We start from the raw sequence: 21,146 nt of genomic DNA on the forward strand, positions 1-21,146 counted from the left end.
GGTGAAACCCACTAAACAAAGCACACTTTAAAAATTACTATTTTAAAGCCACTTAAAGAAAATATAAGCATTAGGTGTTGAAATTTCTGGAAGTCAGAGTACTACTCTAGTTATTTCGTGTACAGAATCAGCTTGGTAATTGTGGTCTTTACCTTACTTATAAGAATAAATTGCTGAAGAGAAAGGAGACAAGAAAGATTACTTTCCCAATCTGAAGATTTTACGTAATGTGTCAAATATAAGTTCATAAATGTGCTAGGTTAGTACCCGGAAAACCTGGCGGGAAAGAGAAGCTAGTTTCACAGAATTTTAGAGTTAAGTAACTTCACAAGTTACTTGTCCAACACTTACCCAAAGCATAAATCCTCTCTAAATTATCCCCCAAAATATTCATCCAGCCATCAACTGAAAGCTTTCAAGGATGTAGAGTTCACTACCACAAAAGGGAGTTCATTCCATTTACAAAGAGTTCTAATTTTTTAGAAGCTCTTCCTTATATTAAGCTGAAATACACTTCCCTGTAATTGTCACCAACTGGTCCCATGGTTCTGCCTCTATTAGCTAATATTTACCGATTTATTAAAATGAGACACATATCTCAGCTGAAATAAGTAAATCTTTGGCCAAGACAAATCAAAATACCATTAGAAATACTCTCTTATTTTCCATGAGTCTTAACTTCCGTCTTCTTTAAATGCTGAACATACTAACACTAAAAGTCACCATCCATCCTAGGACATGAGACGTTCAAGTATTCATACTCTGTCCACACTTCCCAAACAAAGAAAGCTAGTAAAGAAGGTAGCAGGACATGGAAAAGGAATGGAGCATATGCTCTTAGCAAAGATGGGAAGGAAAGAGAAAAGGAAGAAAGAAGACAGGTACAGAGGGAAGCAGGAGTTGTTGTAAGGGAGAAGGGGAAGAAGAGGAAGAGAGAAGATAAGAGGGAGGAGAGTAAAAAAATGAGGCAGAGAAAAGGAAGAAAAAAGAGAATGAAAAGGGAAGGGAGAGAGGAAAAAGGACAGAAGGACAGAAGAGAAAGGGGAAGGAGTAAGAAGGGCAGGGAGAGGATAGGGAGAAGAGAGCAAAAAAAGGAGAAAGGAGAAAGGAGAAGAGGAAGTACAGAAAGAGAGGTGAGGAGGATGATGACTGGAAAGGAAGGAGACAGAGAAGGAATGAGGACAGTTGGGCAAGATAAGGAGAAAGAGGGAAAGGGGAGGAAAGGACCTGAGGCAGAGTACTTACAATTAATATTCTCATCCCCACTCCACCCCACCCTCAATCCTTGACTTCTTCAGACCCTGTAAGAATCCTGTCAGAGAAAATCCTGCACCTAAAAAACAGAATTATTACACCTAGATGGCAAAAAAAATCCATACTCACACATCAATGAGGTCAGGTTTCAATACTGATGGCACAGCAGTTTCAATGTTGTACAATTTTATCTGGGATCCATATAGAGTTACTTTAACCAATCTGTTGGGGAAAAAAACAGACCAATAGAAAGCAAGAGTGAAAAAACTAACTACATTATTCTACATCTATCAGAATAACAGGACTAAGAAGACACTAAAAATGGCTTTCAGAAGTCAAAATACAACTAAATTTGCTGTTTCAATGAGTTTAAGAGGATAGGAGCAGGCATTTTTGGTATAACAGGGGCATTATGAAACTTTAAGTCTCTAATAACTCTCTTCTGCTTAAATGCTATTTGAAAATGGTTTGTCCTAAAAGAGTTACTGAACATTTTAGAAGAGTTTCAATAGTAAGGCTAGATTTCATTTTAATCTCTATGATAGACAAGTTGTAAAAACTGTTGGTTGCTAGGGGGAACACTGCATACAAATTACCAGTAAATACCCTAACTGTAGCTAAATTTCTTTCCCAAGAGGAAAAATTCTGTCTCCTTTAAAGTGGAAAATTATTCCCTACTGGTTAGGAAGAGACAGCCAGAAATATTTATCCCACTGACATGAGATATGCACCTAAGCTTTCTGTTCCTACTCAGAAAATGACACACACACAAAAAGGACCATTTTTTCCTCCAGAGAATTTCTCCCTCTGATAACGAGAGAAGAAAGGTGTTAAGTGGCAAACCAAACAAAAGCCCTGAGGTTTTTATAATAAATTAAAGAAGTACGAGAAAGAAGCTAATCATCTATTATTTTTTCTTTGAAGCCATAAAAAGAAAAAAAAGAGCTATGAATCATAAATTTAAGAATTTATGAAAAAGGTAGCAAACTGTAATCTAGAGTGGTTTAAATTTCGCCTCTTTGCTGTTACTTTATAAACGTACTTCCTTAATACTATGGTCTGGTGTACTCTCACCAACCAAGTAGACTGCAACCCATCCATGCTTTCTATCAATCCTCCCAACATGCTGGAGGTTTTCCTCTAGACATACTGACACTGGACGGATACCATGGAGCACTGAAAGCTGTCCATCTGTTATTTTTCCCCTTTCACTAGATGATTATCTCACCTCCTTTTAGGATAATGCAGCTCTCTGATAACATCCTTTATGCCCTGGGAGGACTCTACCCAGACCCTTCCTACTCATTCCTCAATTGCTAAGGAACTCCCACCCTCTCTATTCTATTGATTCTGAACCCCCCATCTCATGCTGGCTACTCTCTCATTCTCATCCCTCCCAACCCAAACCCCCAAAGTCTCATACTAAAATTACCCATGACTTCCACTGTGCTCTTTCAGTAATAAATTTGCTTTCATCTTAAATCTTTAACTTTCTCACTCTTTCCATCTTCACTGAAACCTGACTCTCTCCTTTTTCCAATACTTTTACTCACAGTCCTAGTCACTGGCCAAGGTGTGGGAGTGGGAATATCGTTGATTCCACTCCCTTCTCTCTACCATTATAACTTGGCAACCTCTGCTGCTTTGAAATTCACTCAATCTATATTTGTCACTCAGTCAAGATTCTGGTAGTCACCTACCGAACTCCAAGACAGCCCCTTTACTCAATCAGTTCAGTGCCTGGTTCACAATTTTTTTTCCTCTCTAACTCCTGCCTTCATACTAGGAGACTTCAATAAACATAATGATAGTCCTTCAAATACCTTCACTTCCCAGTTCCTCAATCTACTGCAGTTCCCATGACCTACTTCTTCATTCTACCTCAGCTACATACAAAAATGGGTCAAGCCTCTGATCTTGCCATCACCCACAAGTGAGCCACTTCCATGCTCATGAAGTCTTGAATTCCTTTATCTGATCATAACCTGTAGTCATTCCACTCTTATTCTGCCTTGTAATCCCTAAACTGTCCTCTCACCATCAACTAAAATTCCTCCATCCTTATAGTCTCACATCTGAACTGCCTATCAGACATCTGAGAGTAGATGTCACAGAGACAGCTCAAACTTGACATGTCTAAAATTAAACTTACCCAACCCCTTATCAAACTCTCCTTTCTTCCTAACCTGTTATAGATGAGGACACTAATATCTGTCAAGGCCCCAGACTCACAGCTGAGGTGTCATCCTTGACTCCTCACCTTCTTACCCTTTCATATCCGATTTGTGTCTAAGATTTGTAGATTTTTACTTCAGAATCTCTCTCTCACACTCTCTCAGTGCAGACCCTCACCAGCTCAGGGCTGGACTTCGAGTGGCTAGTCTTCTAGTTTGCTCTTCTTGCCTCAATTCTCTCTCCCCACTTCAAACTATCTTCCACCCAACTGTCAAAGTGATTTCCCTAAAGCACAGATTTGACCATGTCACCCCTCTATTCAATTAATTCCAATACATCCTTATTACCACCTCTAGGAACAAATATAAAATCCTGTTTGGCTTTTAAAGTCCATCGTAACAGCGTTCTTATACCTTCTTTTTCCTGCCACATATTTGTGTCATGACATTGGTCTCCTTACTATTTCTTGTAGAAAACATCCACCTCTTGACTCTGATCATGAGCACTGGCCATTCCTTAAGTCTAAAATTCTCTCCCTCCTCATCTCTACCTCCTGATTTCCACACCCTCCTTCAAGGCCCAGCTAACAACCTAGCTTCTAAAACAGGTATGAACAATCTGAGGCCTACTTGCTACTTGAGTCCCTTGGGCGGCTTGTGGCACACCAAATGATTTTGAGTGGCCTATGAAAAATGTAGAGGAAAGCATCTTTTGTACACACAGAAAATTCTGTGGCATGCCATAAGCAGCCTGCACAGTCACAAGTTGTACATGCCTGTTTCTTTTCATTATAATATGGATATTTCCTGAATACATCTTGTTTGCATACTGATGTCTACACACTGTCTCCCCAGTAAGAGTGCAAGTATCTTGAAACAAGAAATGTTTTTGCCTTTCTCTGTATCCCTAGTACTTAAGTACAATGCATAAGTAGGTGCTTAACAAATGCTTGCTGACTTGACTATGCCACTTCTACTACACATCTCCTTACTGACTTTTGGGTAGCCTATGACTTTAATTTTTCAAAGACTATAGTATTTTATGAAAGTCATCCATCAGTAATAGAAGAATAGTGATGATAAACTGTTGGACTACTGAATTAGGGAGCTACTTGGGGTCACTAAAAGAACTAGTCAATTTCCAAAAGGAAATCCAGCATTCCCTTTTTTTCCTACTGTTCAATTTTGGGCCTGTTAAATTGTATATTTTAGTCAGGACAATGGGTTTTCTTTAGTCATTTTGTTTTTGTCTGTATGGCTGGTTAGAGGATTCTGAATCCTTGAGTGATTATGGATCCTATTTAGGAAGCTCTGCAGTGTTCCCAGGCTTGCTGAAACACAATGTCATCCACAAACATCTGGAGGATCTCACAATCTATAGTGAACCTCTAGTTCCATTTAGACTCCATGCAAAAAATCCTCTATGGAAAGAGCAAACATTTAGAGTAAGAATATATCACCTTGTTTTATGCCTCACTTGATGTTAATAATCAGATCTCTAATCAAAGTTATTTCTGCTACATCTTTCAAGGAATTGTTTATGATTCTGATCCTTTGAAGACAGGTCTTAAAACAGCATTAAAACACATCAAATGCATTTTTACAGCTAACAAAAAGTACCTTCAAGTCAACTGTGTAACTTCAAAGATGTGATCTGCCAAGGAACATATACATATACATGTATATGTGTGAGTGTATGCATATATGTGTGTGTGTGTGTGTGTGCCACACACAAATTACATACACACACACTTTAATTTTTTTAAAAGCTTGTCTGGTTGCTTTCTTAAAATTCCATCAAAGATACATTTGTGTACAGATTACTCTCATAAAGTTTTGCAGTACTGGAAAAGTAAACATGGAGGTGAGTACTCAGGTATTTAAGTGTGTGACACACTTTAAAAAATATAACTTTTTCCAGTCCCCTTTCAGATATTCAAGAAGAGGTCCTTCAACTCACTGCAAATTTGTCTTCTCCTGAAAAGACCTTCTATATATACTTGATCTGACTCAGCTGCACTACCCATTTTTCTCTTTAGTAATATTTCTACTCCTTGTGCAGCACTTCAAGAACTATTAAGGTGCAAATGTGCTGATTCTCCTGTGAGAGAAGAGTTTCAGCTATTCTGACAAATGTCCATTTTTCTTACGTTTATCATCTTTCCAGCTTCATCCTTTCTTTTCATTATAATATGGTTTAGCTGAGTTTCTTGCCAAGCTTTCCACAAACTTGCTTCTCATTATTTAATGACATAATGTTCATAATCTCTCACCATCCTCTTCCATAAGATTTTTAAAAATCAATTAGTAAGCATGCCCTAAATACTTCTATCTATGTGCCAGTCACTTTGTTAAGTACTGGTGATACAAAGACAAACATGAAATAGTCCCTTGCCCACAAGAAGCTTATTAAAGGACATTAAACATCTAAGCATATATATAAGATCTATACAATATAAAAACAAGGTAATGGGGAAAAGGAGAGAGATACTAACAACTGAGAGGATCAGGTGGTATTAGAGCTGAGCTTTGAAGGAAAGTAGAGACTCTAAGTAGCAAAGGTTAGAAGGAAGGACACGCTATTGGTGCAACCTAGAACAGCCTGTACCCAGGCCTTAATACCATAGTCCCTGACACACAGCAGGTGCTTAATGAATGTTTACTGATGAAATGTTAAAAGAAACAAGGGTACAGAGTGCTATGAAGGACGAAAAGCAAGAAGGCTAGTTTGGCTGAACTGGAGAATGTATAAAGAAGAGTAACATAAAGATGTAAAGGGAGGCTAGAGCCATGTTCTGAAGAACTTTAAAAGCCAAACAGAGGAGTTGGTACTTTATCCTAAAGGCAATATGGAACCATTGGAGGATACTGAGTATGGGAGTAAAATGATCACATCTGTGCTTTAAGAACATCATTTTGGCAAATGTGTGAAGGATGGACTAGAGAGGGAAGAGAATGGAGGCAGGGAAACCAATGAGGAGTTCATTGCAATAGCCCAAGTGAAAGGTGATGAAGACCTCAAAAATCCATGTGAGTGAAAAGGAAGACACAAGCAGGAGAGATGTTGTGGGCATAGGCTTGGAACTGACTGTATGTGAGATGAGGGAAAGTGAAGAGTCAATGAGTCTTTAAAGAGTGATGACTCTGAGGCTGCAAAGCTGGATGCCTAAGAGAATTGTATCCTTGACAGAAAAAAGAAATTTAAAAAAAGGAAATTTTGGAGGAAAGATAATGAGTTCTGTTTTGGATATGTTACATTTGAAATGCTTCTAGAGTAACTAGCTCCAAATATCCAATAGGTCTTGTACCCACAAAATTAAATTATGTATCTTTTAAGTACTATCAATAAATGAGTGAAAAGAAATAAGATGAGGTAGAAAGAGCCAAGAGAAGATATCATTTGAGATTAAAGATGTCTGAACATATTTGCAGGCATCTGTGAAAGAGCGAGTGGAAAAGTATAGCTTGACTGTGGATGTCTATTCTAACAGTCCCTAAATAGATGAAAGTCAGTGAAAAATATAGAAGTATAACTGATTGTAGTTGGAGAATATAATGTCAAAGTTCTGGCACTTAGAAACAGTTCTGTTTTGAGACATGGTAAGAACTAAATGTATGTGAGTAAAATGATCACATCTGTGCTTTAAGAAGGCTAAGGAATCATACAGTTAGTAGACCCCACAAAGATAATAGCAAAGAATGAGGTACAATCAGGGAAAAAAAATGAAACAGGTATTATAATCACTGAGAAAACAGAGAGAATGATCTGTATATCAGTAGAGGGCTACAGTAAGAATGGAGCAACGGTAAAATATTCTAGATCCCTCTGTATCAAAAACCATGAGCAAGGTGACTAACATTAAAATAATGACAAAGAAAGAGTACTTGTTGAGGGGAGGGAAAGTTAAATTAGAGTTAAAGGATTTGGTATGAGAGTAACAGGATATCTTGTGTGGAATGATTAACTAGACTTTCTACTAAATAATGACCACAATGATGTAAATGAAAAAAAAGAACAAAAACAACAAAACACAAATCCTGAATGCTGAGTGATTATGATGACTGAGCTTGGCCTCAAAGGAGAAAAGTGAAAATGTACTTCCCGCTCTTCTTTACAGAGGCGGGAGACTATAAGTGTGAAGTCCTGCAGCTACACAGTCAGATCAGACTGATTTATAAACTAGTTTTGCTCAACTGCTTTTCCTCTTTCTTTCCAATGCTTTAGTTCAGGGGTGGGGAACCTGTGGCTGGGAGGTCACATGTGGCCTTCCAGGTCCTTGGGTGTGGCCTTTTGACTGAGTCCAAGTTTTATATAGTAAATCCTTTTCTTGAGGGGATTTGTTCTGTGAAGTTTGGATTCAGTCAAAGAGCTGCACTTGAGAGCCACATGTGGCCTTGAGGCTGCAGCTTCCCCACACCAGTCTAGCTCTCTGGGTAAATGAGGGGAGAGAGATGGATTTGGAAATGAAGTTGATGCAAAAACAAAAGATGTTACTTGGTATGCCACAACCACAAACAGAAGCAGCAGCAGCCACAACAATAACTGACCACCACCAATCCAAGTTTTCAAAAGACCACATTTCTGTACGACAAAAAACAAAACAAAACATTTGCACTTGGTTTCTCGAAGGGTTAATATTATCCTCTAGTCTTTATATAAAAGGTTTCTCAAGGGAATGACAAAACTACGAAGAGATGACTTACACTGTGACCTTTTGCTTACCTCTCCACGACTGTAAGAGCATCACTGAATCTGGCAGCAAACACATCTCCAATAAAATACTCAGCTAATCGGCCAACAGCCTGGAGGAGAGAGCTCAAGTCTCTCAAGGAACAGTGCAACCGTCGGCAATCGTTCTCTGCTGTGATGTTCAACCTGTGACCTGAACACACCAATACTGTCAGTTTCACAGAAAAAAATGCTTTAAGTTACTTCTAAAAATAATAATTCAACTACTCAGAAGACAGTGAAAGCAATTCTCGAAACAAAAAAAATTCCAGTTAACTTGAATATGAACACATATAACATAAATAAATCTGAAGCCAACCTGGTAAATTTTTTGGTCAGTAGATGCAGGATCTACACACAAAGGTCACAGATCTTAGAAACCATCTAGTTCCTGATGTTAGAAAAGAAGAAACTTAGAACCCAAGAGTTAAAGTGATTTACCCAAGGTACCCAAGGGTACACAGATAACAGGAAAGGAAGGGTAAGAAATTAAATGAGTACTTATGAAATAACCAACATTCCCATTTCCTTTAAGAACTATTCCAACAAACAAAGTCTATGCCCAAGCAGTAAAAGGACTAAAAATCCAAAATGAACAGCCTTCCTACAACTGGAAATCTTTGATTTAGTCATCAAAACTAGTAAGGACAAGAAACTCACACAACCACCTGCTGCTTCCTGTTTGCAGTATAAACCATTTTCCCCCTAATAGAACTGTATTAGCAGTTTCTACTGCTAAGTAGAAAATGTTACCTTGTCTCCCTCTGCTGGCTGTTAACAGCCAGGCATATGGGTGAGAACAACCATTCTCACCAATGGTTGGTGAGAATAAGAGTATAACCAGGGTTTAACAACATCTGTATTAAGTCTAAATATGCAAACATTCTGAGAGTAAGAGCACTGTGGTCAGCAGATGGTTTGGGTCTTGCCCTGATAGGTCCCTGCCAGTTAGCCACAATACAATCACCAGGCTAAGTCTAACAGGGGAAGAGAAGTAAAAGGACTGCAGGAACCAGAATGAGAAGAATACGTATGTCTGTGGTTCCTGCAGGGAGAAGGGAATGAACGGTGAAGAAAAGATGCTGTGTCAATTCTGAAAATTCCTACAATTCCATAAACAAGAGAACCTTCTCAAAGGGGGTTCCACCTAAAAATATCTCCACTACACTATCTGAAATTCCATCAGAGATTCACTTGAATAATTAGTGTGTTCTTAAAATTCACTTATTAACTGACAGCCAATCAGAAACGCATTTGATTAGCTAGCTTTCTCTTAAAATTCAAAAGTTTCCCAATAATTAAGGGACGTAGGCTATTAGTTTAATTCTTACTTTAGTAAGAATTAATAAGAAAAAAGTCTTATTCCATCAGCTACTACCTGAAACTTGCTCATTGAAGGAATGGAAACACAAAAGGGAGGGGAAATATGAACCCATTGTTGGCAGAAGCAACCACAGTGAGCAGCTTCGTGCAGCTAAGTAGGATAGGGATCCTGGGCATTGAGGGGGCAAGAAAACAGAATCAAATAAGAGAGAAAAGGAAAAAGGAAATAGGAAAGAGCAAGAGAATAACTTCAACTACACAAGTTACACTAGTTCTAAATAAATACATCCCTCTCTGCTTCTCCCACAGACCAGGAGAAGAGCCGCTCTTCCCTTCTGAAAACAGGGCACCATGGAAATAAACTCCTGCCTCCCTTGCCTTTCTTGAAAGGTTTGGAGCCAAGAATAGAGGAAACAAAAGAGAAGGAGGTGGAGCTTCGCTTCCTGGTTGTGGGACAGGATTCTGAAGCCTTTTGAGAGTTCTGGGTGTGCAGGTACTTTAATATATGCTTAATCATACTGCCTTCACAAGACAGGGCTAATTTAAAAAAAAAAAAAATAGAGCAATCAGACAACTTTTGAATGTTAAAAGTATTTTCAGGCTGACAGGTATATTTCAGGCTGCCCAGCACCTCTAAAATTTCAAAGCAAGTTATAAGTTATTCTTTTACAAACTAGTAAAAATTTCCAAAAGTCTGTAAAATAGTTTAAATAGATAAGCTAACCATGTACTTCTTAGGACAGAAAAGACTACAGTAAACTGGTCAAAGTAATTTACTTAGACATTCAATATAGCAAACTATAATATACTCCCTTTCTTCACAATTTCCCTTTCCCACATCTTACCTGTTCCGTCCTCCATTTCTACTTTGAAAAAAAAAATCACTTCCATACTACAGTCAGATAATTTTTTACGTTGAATGGAACTGTCTGTTTACAACATTGTTCCTTCTTATGGAAACTGTTTCATTTAAAATTGATATAACTGGAATCAATTTTTTTTTAAGTTTTACACTCCTGAAATAAAAAATTTTCCAAACTGAGCTTCCTGAAGCATCACTGTAAGTATGCCAATTGCCTGCTCAAAATTCTCCAACATCTCCCTGCTGCCTACTAAACAAAGTTCAAACTCTTCAACCCAGTATTCAAAACGTTCACAACACAGACCTAACATGTCCTTTTTTTTTTTTTAAACCTTACCTCCCACTATTTACCTACATGTGCTACAAGGTCAACCAAACTACACTACTTACTGCTCCACAAACATGCCCCAATGTTTTCCAGGCAGAGGAAATAACTCAATTCAACAGTCATTAAACATTTACATTATAACAGGTGACCTGTACTCATAATTCTATCTGACACTGACACTGACACTGTGTGCTCATCTGGTCGGATGAGGATAATCTTTGTTATCCTCAAATCTCCTAAGCATAGTGACTCAAATATCTGTTGAATTAAACTGCTTTATAAACAGTGTGGATAGGACTGCAGATAGCAGTGACAGGATTTGGATTGACAGAAAGAAAAGCATTCTCTTTTTTTTACATGAGTGCTTAGCCACCACATCGTCAACAGTAGACATTCAAAGGTTTGTTGAATGAATTAATGAATCGTAGGCAAGAAAAATTATATAAGGTACAACCCAGGTTCTGTAATAATTGATAAAATTAGAAAAGAGTGCTGGCTGGCTTAGGGGTTTTGTTGTTGTTCACTACATACGAGGAAAAGACAGATGAGCTGAAACTGTGGTTGATTTTTTAATGTTTACAATGCTGAGAAAGTGATTTATGAGTAATACAACTGAATCTATAAAGTCAGGGCAACTTAAAGTTCCACTGGTATTAAAAAAAATGATTACCATAAAACAGGCCTTGCACCTAATGAACCAAGGAAAATCACACACACACACACACACACACACACGTTAGGTCTATACTTCATAAGAGTGATTTATGTTCCAACTCACATATTTCCTACACCTGGCTGAGAGAATTCTTATCACCCTCTCCCTCCAAAAACCAGAAAAACATGGAACATGTTAAAGGGAGATCTCCACATAAGAGTGCTGTAACACAGAGGGTCAAAGGGGCAGATTGTCATGGTGACTGAAAGCAGATTTAGGAAACCAAATCATCTTGAAGCAGTCATAAAATGGGACCAATAGCTGGAAAAATACACTGGTGAACTATTTGGCCTGATACTTACTGCTACATCCCATTCATTTTAACATTTAATTAGTATATAAAGGAGGGGAATATTATAAACATATTCCACTATGGAATATAGACTTCTGGTAATTCAAACGGCTAAAATCCAGTCACATGTGCCCTAATAGTTGAAACTAAGCAACCAAAAGAAACCAAGACCAGAAATATGCACACAGATAAGAAAAACAGGGCACAAAACCCTGCTTGGCTAATTGGGAAAACTCCCTTTCCCAGAAAGCACCCCCTAGTCTCCTTGTGGGATCAAGATGCCCAAGTGAGACTAGAGGAGGATACAAAGTGTGTTATGGTCAAATACAAACTAGACATGAGCAAGGCCAAAAAGGAATCTGAAATTAACCTTACCAAAAACTCACAAGTCAACTATAGGTTTGTTGACAGAAGAAAGCTATTTATAATGGAAACAATAATCACTGAACAGATATACTTCATGAAAACAGAATGGCCTGAAAAAAATCTTCTATTTCAATCTTTTCTAAGAAAGAATGATAGGAAAAACCATCATTTCCTAATGATAGTTGAATGAATGAATAGGTGTTACTCTACTCATGAGCAAAGTGATGCTCTATATGCAATGTTCCAGTAGATTCAATTCCAATTCAAGAGATACAAATCAAGCTGGAGAAAAGGAACTGAAAGGGCAAGACGCTTTTCAAACTCACTATTCCAAATCTTGGCACAATGTGGAGATACACAGTGATTCAAGAAGAGTTTAGACAAAATTCTTAAATAATTCTTAGAGAATCACAAATTATTATTATAACTGATTAGCAATGGCATCTTAAAATATTTTCCCAATTATATATAAAGTCTTTTTACAATTTTTTTTTTAATTTTGAGTTCCGAATTTTCCCTTCCTCCCTCTCCTCACCCCTCACTAAGAAGGCAAACAATTTGGTACAGGTCATCCATGTACAGTCATGCAAAACTTATTTCCATGTTAGTCACAGTGTGAAGGAAAACACAGACTATAAAAATTTTTTTAAAGTTTTGTTTAAAAGCATGCAATGATCTGAATTCAGACTCCATTATTTCTTTCTCTGGAGGTAGATAGCATTTTTTCATCATGAATCTTTCAAAATTGTTTTGGATCACTGTATTGCTGAGAATAGCCAACTCATTCACAGTGGATCATCATACTATAATACTGTTACTATGCACAATGCTGCCCTGGTTCTGCTCATTTCACTTTATATCAGTTCATGTAATTTTTCCAGGTTTTTCTGAAAGCATCCTGCTTCTCACTTCTTACAGCACAATAGTATTCCATCACAATTATATACCAAAACTTCTTTATCCATTCCTCAACTAATGGACATACTCTCAATTTCCAATTCTTAGCCACCACAAAAAGAAGTGCTGTAAATACTTTTAGATATATAGGTCCTTATTCTTTTTTTTTTTTTGGTCTTTGGGAAACAGACCTAGCAGTGGTATTGCTGAGTCAGAGGAGATGCAGTTTTATAGCCATCTGGACAGAGTTCCAAATTGCTCTCCAGAATGGCTGAATCAGCTCACAACTCTACCAATACTGCTTTAGTGTCCCAATTTTCCCATATTTCCTCCAACATAATCGTTTTCCTCTTTTGTCATGTTAGTCAATCTAATAGATGTAAAGTGGCACCTCAGTTATTTTAATGTACTTTTCTCTAATCAATAGTGATTTAGAGCATTTTTTCATGTGACTATAGGTAGCTCTGATTTCTTCATCTGAAAACTGTTGATAGCCTTTGATCATTAATCAATTTGGCGATGTCTTGTATTTTTATAAATTTGACTCAGTTCTCTACATGTCTGGGAAATGATCAGAGAAACTTACTATGAATTTTTTTTTCACAATTAGACTTACTGTATATTTACCTCCATCTCATTTTTCCTTATTTTCTGTTCTTTCACCCTGTCCCTCCTCAAAAGTGTTCTGCTTCTGACCACCACCTCTTCCAATCTACCCTCTCTTCTCAGTCCACCCCATTCCTTTCTCTTATTCTTTCCCTCTCCTACTTATCTTAGGGTAAGGTAGATTTCTAAAGCCAAATGAGTGTGTATGTTATTCTCTCTTTGAACCAGTTCCAAAGAGAGCAAGTTTCAAGCTTTGTCTACCACCCACCCATCTTCTCCTCTACCCCTATAAAAAGTTCTTTTGCACTACGTAAGATAATTTATTTCATTTTACCTCTCCCTTCTCCCAGTGCATCCCTCTTTCTCACCGCTTAATTTTACTTTGTTTTAAATATCATACTACAGTCATCCCACTTTTTCACCTATTATTATTTTTATATATCATCCTATCATAATCAATTCACACAGTGCTCTTTATCTATATATACTCCTTCTAACTGTCCTAGTAATAGGAGTTACAAGTATTATCTTGCCATGTAGGAATGATTTCTTTCCTGTTTACTATTTTATGCTTCTCCTGAGACTTGCATTTGAAAGTCAAATTTTATATTCAGCTCTAGTTTTTTCGTCAGAATGCTTGAAAGTCCTCTATTTCATTAAGTATCCATTCCTCTCCCTTCTTTCCTCTTGAAGAATTAATTATACTGTTTTGCTGGGCAGGTGATTCTTGGTTATAATCTTAGCTGCTTTGTCCTCTGGATTATCACATTACAAACTCTCCAATCTTTTCATGTAGAAGCTGCTAAATCTTGTGATGGCCTGTCTCTGGCTCCACAATATCTGAACTGCTTCTTTTTAGCTGCTTGCAATATTTGCTCCTTGACATGGGAGCTCTGGAATTTGGCTATAATATTCCTGAGAGATTTCATTTTGTGATCTCTTTCCATTTCTATTGTACCCTCTTGGTTCTAGGATATCAGGGCAGTTTTCCTTGACAGTTTCTTGAAAGATGATGTCTAAGCTAATTTTTTGCGTGGCTTTCAGATAGTCTAATTAAATTAAAAACTAAATTAAATTAAAATTATCTCTCCTCGATCTATTTTGCAGATCAGTTGTTTTTCCAATGAGATATTTCACATTTTCTTCTATTTTTCATTCTTTTCATTTTGCTTTACTGTTTCTTGAGGTCTGATAGAGTCATTAGCTTCCACCTGCCCAATTCTAATTTTTAAGGATTTATTTTCTTCAGTGAGCTTTTGTATCTCCTTTTCCTTTTGGCCAATTCTGCTTTTTAAGGAGTTCTTTCTTCAGTGGATTTTTGTGCCTCTTTTACCATCTTGGCCTATGCTATTATTTAAAGTGCTTTTTCTTCAGTAAAAATTACTGACTTAGAATTGGAACCTAGTTGCTGACTCTAAGTACAGCGCTCTTTCCACTATATTATACAAACATCGTTCTGAGATAATAGGTAATAGACTCCTAAACCTAAAAGGGGCTTTAGAGACCAGTTGAACTTATCTCCCTTTAGAGATGAGGGCCCTAGAACTCAGGTCTTCTGATTCCTGTCTAGCACTCTTTCCACATTGCATCCCTAAAAAACAACAGAACTCCCCACAAATTCCTAGGTAAACTTATTAAATAAATAATGGGAAAAACAGCTAACAAATTCTGCAGAAAAAGAGGACCATCTTATTAGATCAAGGCTAAATGCTTAGATCCTAGGCACCCAACACAATGTGCTAGACAAATAAAGAAACTCTGACATAAATAAAACTCATTGTACTTATCTCTGAGGGGGTAATCTAATATTTTATGCAGGTTGTGAATAATACCATTCTAGGTAGAGAAATTCAGATTTAATGGCATGTTTTAAGTCAAATTAATTTATTACAGATTGATAGATTTCATAAAGTAATTTGATCTGGAAAGTATAATATTAAAAATCCATACAAATAACTTTCTTTTCATTCATTATCTGTTTAAAGGCACTTACTCATTCCAGTATCCAAAAAAAAACATTTTTGTACTCGATGTGTGCCCAAGTCATACTAGATCTGAAGCTTCAATAATAGTAGAAACAAGTTATGATGGTTCATTAAGTCAAAAGACATTCAAAAACAGTCAGGTTCCTTAAAGTAGAATTTGCTATGGTCAAAAAGCTTCCCCATGAACCATGTTTCTTTCTCTCAGTAGCTCTATTCCAATCATGACAAGCCTAAGTAGGTAACCCTGACCATGCAGAAAAAGAAGGGAATTCCAGGCTATGACGTTGAACATGACTGTGACAGGCATAGTTAAGCAACAGCTGGAATTCTATTAGAAAAGCCTGTACCATATAAAGAACAGAAGAATGAACAAATAGAAGAGCTAGAAATTAGAAACACAGACTGAGGGTTGGAAAGGAACTTAAAGATCACCTATCTAATACAACACTCTCCTTTTACAGATGAGTAAACTGAGGCCCAGAGAGGTCAAGACTCAAGGTCAAGGAAATGATAAACTGTCAAGCTGTAATTCTGAACTCAGGTATTGCCTCCAAATCCAGTCCTCTTTCCACTGTACCACACAGTTTTCCACTTTTACCCCTATCCCCCCAAAAAGGCAAATTTCATATGGAATTTTGATGGATTCAACATTTCATTTATCATCCTACCAGCTCATGAAGCTAAATGCAGGTAACTTATTTGACATTTTTATTAAACTGTTCTATTTTAAAGTACACATTTATAAGCCCTAAAGAAGGTTGAGAAAGAATTTGAAGATATGGTATTAAAGGAGGAAGAAGAGACCGACACAGAAAAAAAAAATGAATCACTAAGCAGAATTTGAGCAGAATTATAAAGCCGAGAGGGTTGATGATTGATATTTTATTGTTGTTGGGGCAGCGAGTGGAGGGGGAATTGAAGAGGAAGGAAAAGTAATTACTAATGCTAAACTAAACCAAAATACATATGGTTACTAAATTAAGAAATCAGGTATGTCATAAGCCAAAGTAATTTAGTCTGGTTAAATTCACAGACATCCCAAGAGGAGTTTAAAATAAGGTGGACAATAATTAAGTCATAGCAGGTGTAATAACTACATCTTGCAGAATTTTATCTGCTATGCCTAAATTCATATTCCTTTGGTTCTAAATATTACAAAAGGAGAAATACATCATGCTAAAGATAAAGACCAAGATGATTTTTCTCAACTTACTACCCTAACTTTAAAAAATGTTCCAGCACAAAGAAAAGTTCTAATTTCTAAATAAAAATAATCATGTAAACATTTTAAAAGGCTGCAAATCAGTAGAAACCTAAAAGATAAAGTCTAAATCAAAAATAGGGCAGCATCCTAGTCAGGATTTTAATAAATTCTGTCACTGCCCTAAATTGGCCCCCTTTTCTTCATTCACTAAAGTTCATCCCTTTGAAATATACTGCTGTCACCTCATCTTTTACCTCTTCCCTCTCATAATGCCTTGGTATTACATTTTTTAAAGTTTACTTAAGGGGATGAGGGATTATGGGGGAACATTATGATAACAATAGAATCATTAATTAGAAAAGTATCAGTCCTCCTTTTAAAAATAACTGCTTATATTAGAAAATGAAAAGAGGTTTACCTGACCCTGAAGTAACTACAAACTGCTGTAACCCCAGATAAACTTCTAAATTGTCCTGAAGAACTGGGAACTGAAAGCAAAGAAACAAATGTGAAAGTCAGAAATGTGTTTTAATCCCATTGACATCAAATTATACAATGACCAAAGTATGGAAATTGAATCAATGAACAAGCATTTACTGAACGCCTATTATGCCCCAGGCACTATGACAGGTGCCTGGGATACAAAGACAAAAGTGAAATAATACCTTCCCTTCAAAGAGTTATCATCCAACTGAGGGAAACAACAAGTACGTATGTAGGTAGATAAAAAATGACTTCAAGTTAATTTTAGCAGGGAAAGCATTAAAGCTGGGGGGATTAGCAAAGGTTTCATTGAGAAAGGGGCACTTGAACTGAATCCTTAAGGAAATTAGGGATTCTGAGAGGCATTAATGAGAGGAGAGAGGGCATTCCAACCAAAGAGGACATTCACAATAAAGACAAAGAGAGAGGAGATGGAATGTCATGTGTGAAGATTATGTAAGGTAACCTATACTTTGTAAAGGGGAACTATGTGTAATTAAGCTAGGAGAGTAGAAACAGAAATTATTTGCCCTATGAAACCTGGCTATTTGTAGATATATGGGCCAAGGAAATCTCTAAATTCAATTCCCCCAATGATTTCTGCCACTGAAATTACTTTGAGGATTAACATTCAGAAGGCAACTACATTCATTTCACAAAAACCAAGGATGACCAAAAAGATGTGACAATCAAGTTATGTCCTAAGCCACCAAGATCTATTTTGATTGAGCTATCAGAATCTACCCTGGTATTTTGGTAACAGGTTCACCTCAGACCATAAATTCCCCACCAAAAATAGGTAAAATCATCTCTTGGTGACCCACTCAATTTTTTGGTAGGAAAAATATATATACATACATGCATACATACTATATACATACATACATGCATACTACATACATACATGCATACTACATACATACATACTATACACACATACATACATACTATACACACATACATACATACATACTATACACACATACATACATAGATACATACTATACATACATACATACATACATGCTATACACACATACATACTATATACACATACTATACATACACACTACATACAACATACTACATACTAGCAACATACTACATACTACCTACATACATACTACATGCTACCTACATACCATACACATACACACATACCTACATACTATATATACACACATACCTACATACTATATATACACACATGCTCTATATACATACATACACACATGCTCTATACACACATACATACTCTATACACACATACATACATACTCTATACACACATACATACATACATACTCTATACATACATACATACTCTATACATACATACATACTCTATACATACATACTCTATACATACATACTCTATACATACATGCATACTCTATACATACTCTATACATACATACTCCATACATACTCCATACATACTCCATACTACATACATACTACATACATACATACTACATACATACTACCTACATACTACATACTACCTACATACCTACATACTATATATACACACATACCTACATACTATATATGCACACATACTCTATATACATATATACACACATACTCTATACACACATACATACTCTATACATACATACATACATACTCTATACACACATACATACTTTATACATACATACATGCACACTCTATACATACATACATACTCTATACATACATACTCTATACATACATACTCTATACATACATACATACTCTATACATACATACTACATACATACTACATACATACTACATACACGCATACTACATACATACTGCATACACACATACACATGCATACTTACACACATACATACATACTATACACACACATACACACATACTATACACACATACATACACACTATACACACATACTATACACACATACATACTATACATACTACATACATGCATACTACATACATACATACATGCATACTCTATACATACATGCATACTCTATACATACATACACACTCTATACATACATACTACATACATACTACGAACATACTACGTACATGCATATACATACACATACATACTATACACACATACATGCTATACACATACATACATACTATACACATACATACACACATACACACATACATACTACATACATGCTACACACATACTACATACATATTACATACATGCTACACACATACCACATACTATACACATACCTACATACTATACACATACATACGTACCTACATACTATATACACATACCTACATACTCTATACACATACCTACATACTCTATACACACACCTACACACATACTCTATACACAGATACATACACACATACTCTATACATACATACACACATACTCTGTACATACATACATACTCTATACATACATACTCCATACATACATACATACTCCATACATACATACTCCATACATACATACTCCACACATACATGCATACTATATACATACTCTATACATACATACTCTATACATACATACTCTATACATACATATTATATCTATACATACTGTATACATACAGACAGACAGACTATATACATACATACACACTATATACATACATACATACTCTATACATACATACATACTATATATACATACATTATACATACATATACATACTCTATACATACATACTCTATACATACTATATACATACATACTATATACATACATGCATACGTACTCTATACATATATACTCAATACATACATTCTATATATGTACATACATGCATACTATATATATACATACATGCGTACTATATATACATGCATACTATATATACATACATGCATACACACTATATACATACATGCATACTCTACACATACATGCATACTCTATACGTACACACTACATACATACACACTACATACATACTACATACATACACACATACATACATTACACATACATACTACATACATACTACATACATACATACTACATGCATACACATACATACACATACATATATACACATACATACACATACATACACATACATACATACTATACACACATACATACATACTATACACACATACATACACACATACTACACATACATGCATACTACATACATACTACATACATGCTACATACACACTACACACATACTACATACTACACATACTACATACAAGCTACGTACATGCTACACACATGCCACATACATGCTACATATTATACACATACATACATAGCTACATACTATACACATACATACATACTATATACACATACCTACACACATACTCTATACACACATACCTACACACATACTCTATACATACATACACACATACTCTATACATACATACTCTACACATACATACATACTCTACACATACATACATACTCTACACATACATACATACATACATACATACTATATATACATACATACATACTATATACATACATACTATATACATACATACTCTACACATACATACATACTCTACACATACATACATACATACATACTATATATACATACATACATACTATATATACATACATACATACTATATACATACATACTCTATACATACATACTCTATACATACATACATACTCTACATACATACATACATACTCTATACATACATACTCTATACATACATACATTATACATACATACATACATACTCTATACATACATACTATATATACATACATTATACATACATATACATACTCTATACATACATACATACTCTATACATACTATATACATACATGCATACATACTCTATACATACATACTCTATACATACATACTATATATATACATACATGCATACTATATATACATGCATACTATATATACATACATGCATACACTATATACATACATGCATACTATATATACATGCATACTATA

General features: G+C 35.9%; 1 protein-coding gene across 4 annotated transcripts in view; it reads right to left on the bottom strand.

Annotated features, from left to right (window-relative positions):
- XPO6 (exportin 6) overlaps positions 1–21,146 on the bottom strand; it is a 119,254-nt gene that overhangs the window by 16,523 nt on the left and 81,585 nt on the right. For all 4 annotated transcript variants that reach the window (XM_072598173.1, XM_072598155.1, XM_072598164.1 and 1 more), the window contains 3 exons: positions 17,154–17,223; positions 8,152–8,311; positions 1,384–1,476 (listed from right to left, as the gene is read on the bottom strand). In XM_072598173.1, the coding sequence (XP_072454274.1) occupies positions 1,384–1,476; positions 8,152–8,311; positions 17,154–17,223 (323 nt within the window). The remainder of the gene's footprint in view (positions 1–1,383; positions 1,477–8,151; positions 8,312–17,153; positions 17,224–21,146) is intronic.

This window comes from Notamacropus eugenii, chromosome 1 (genome assembly GCF_028372415.1).
Source record: "Notamacropus eugenii isolate mMacEug1 chromosome 1, mMacEug1.pri_v2, whole genome shotgun sequence".
NCBI classification, from domain to species: Eukaryota; Metazoa; Chordata; class Mammalia; order Diprotodontia; family Macropodidae; genus Notamacropus; species Notamacropus eugenii.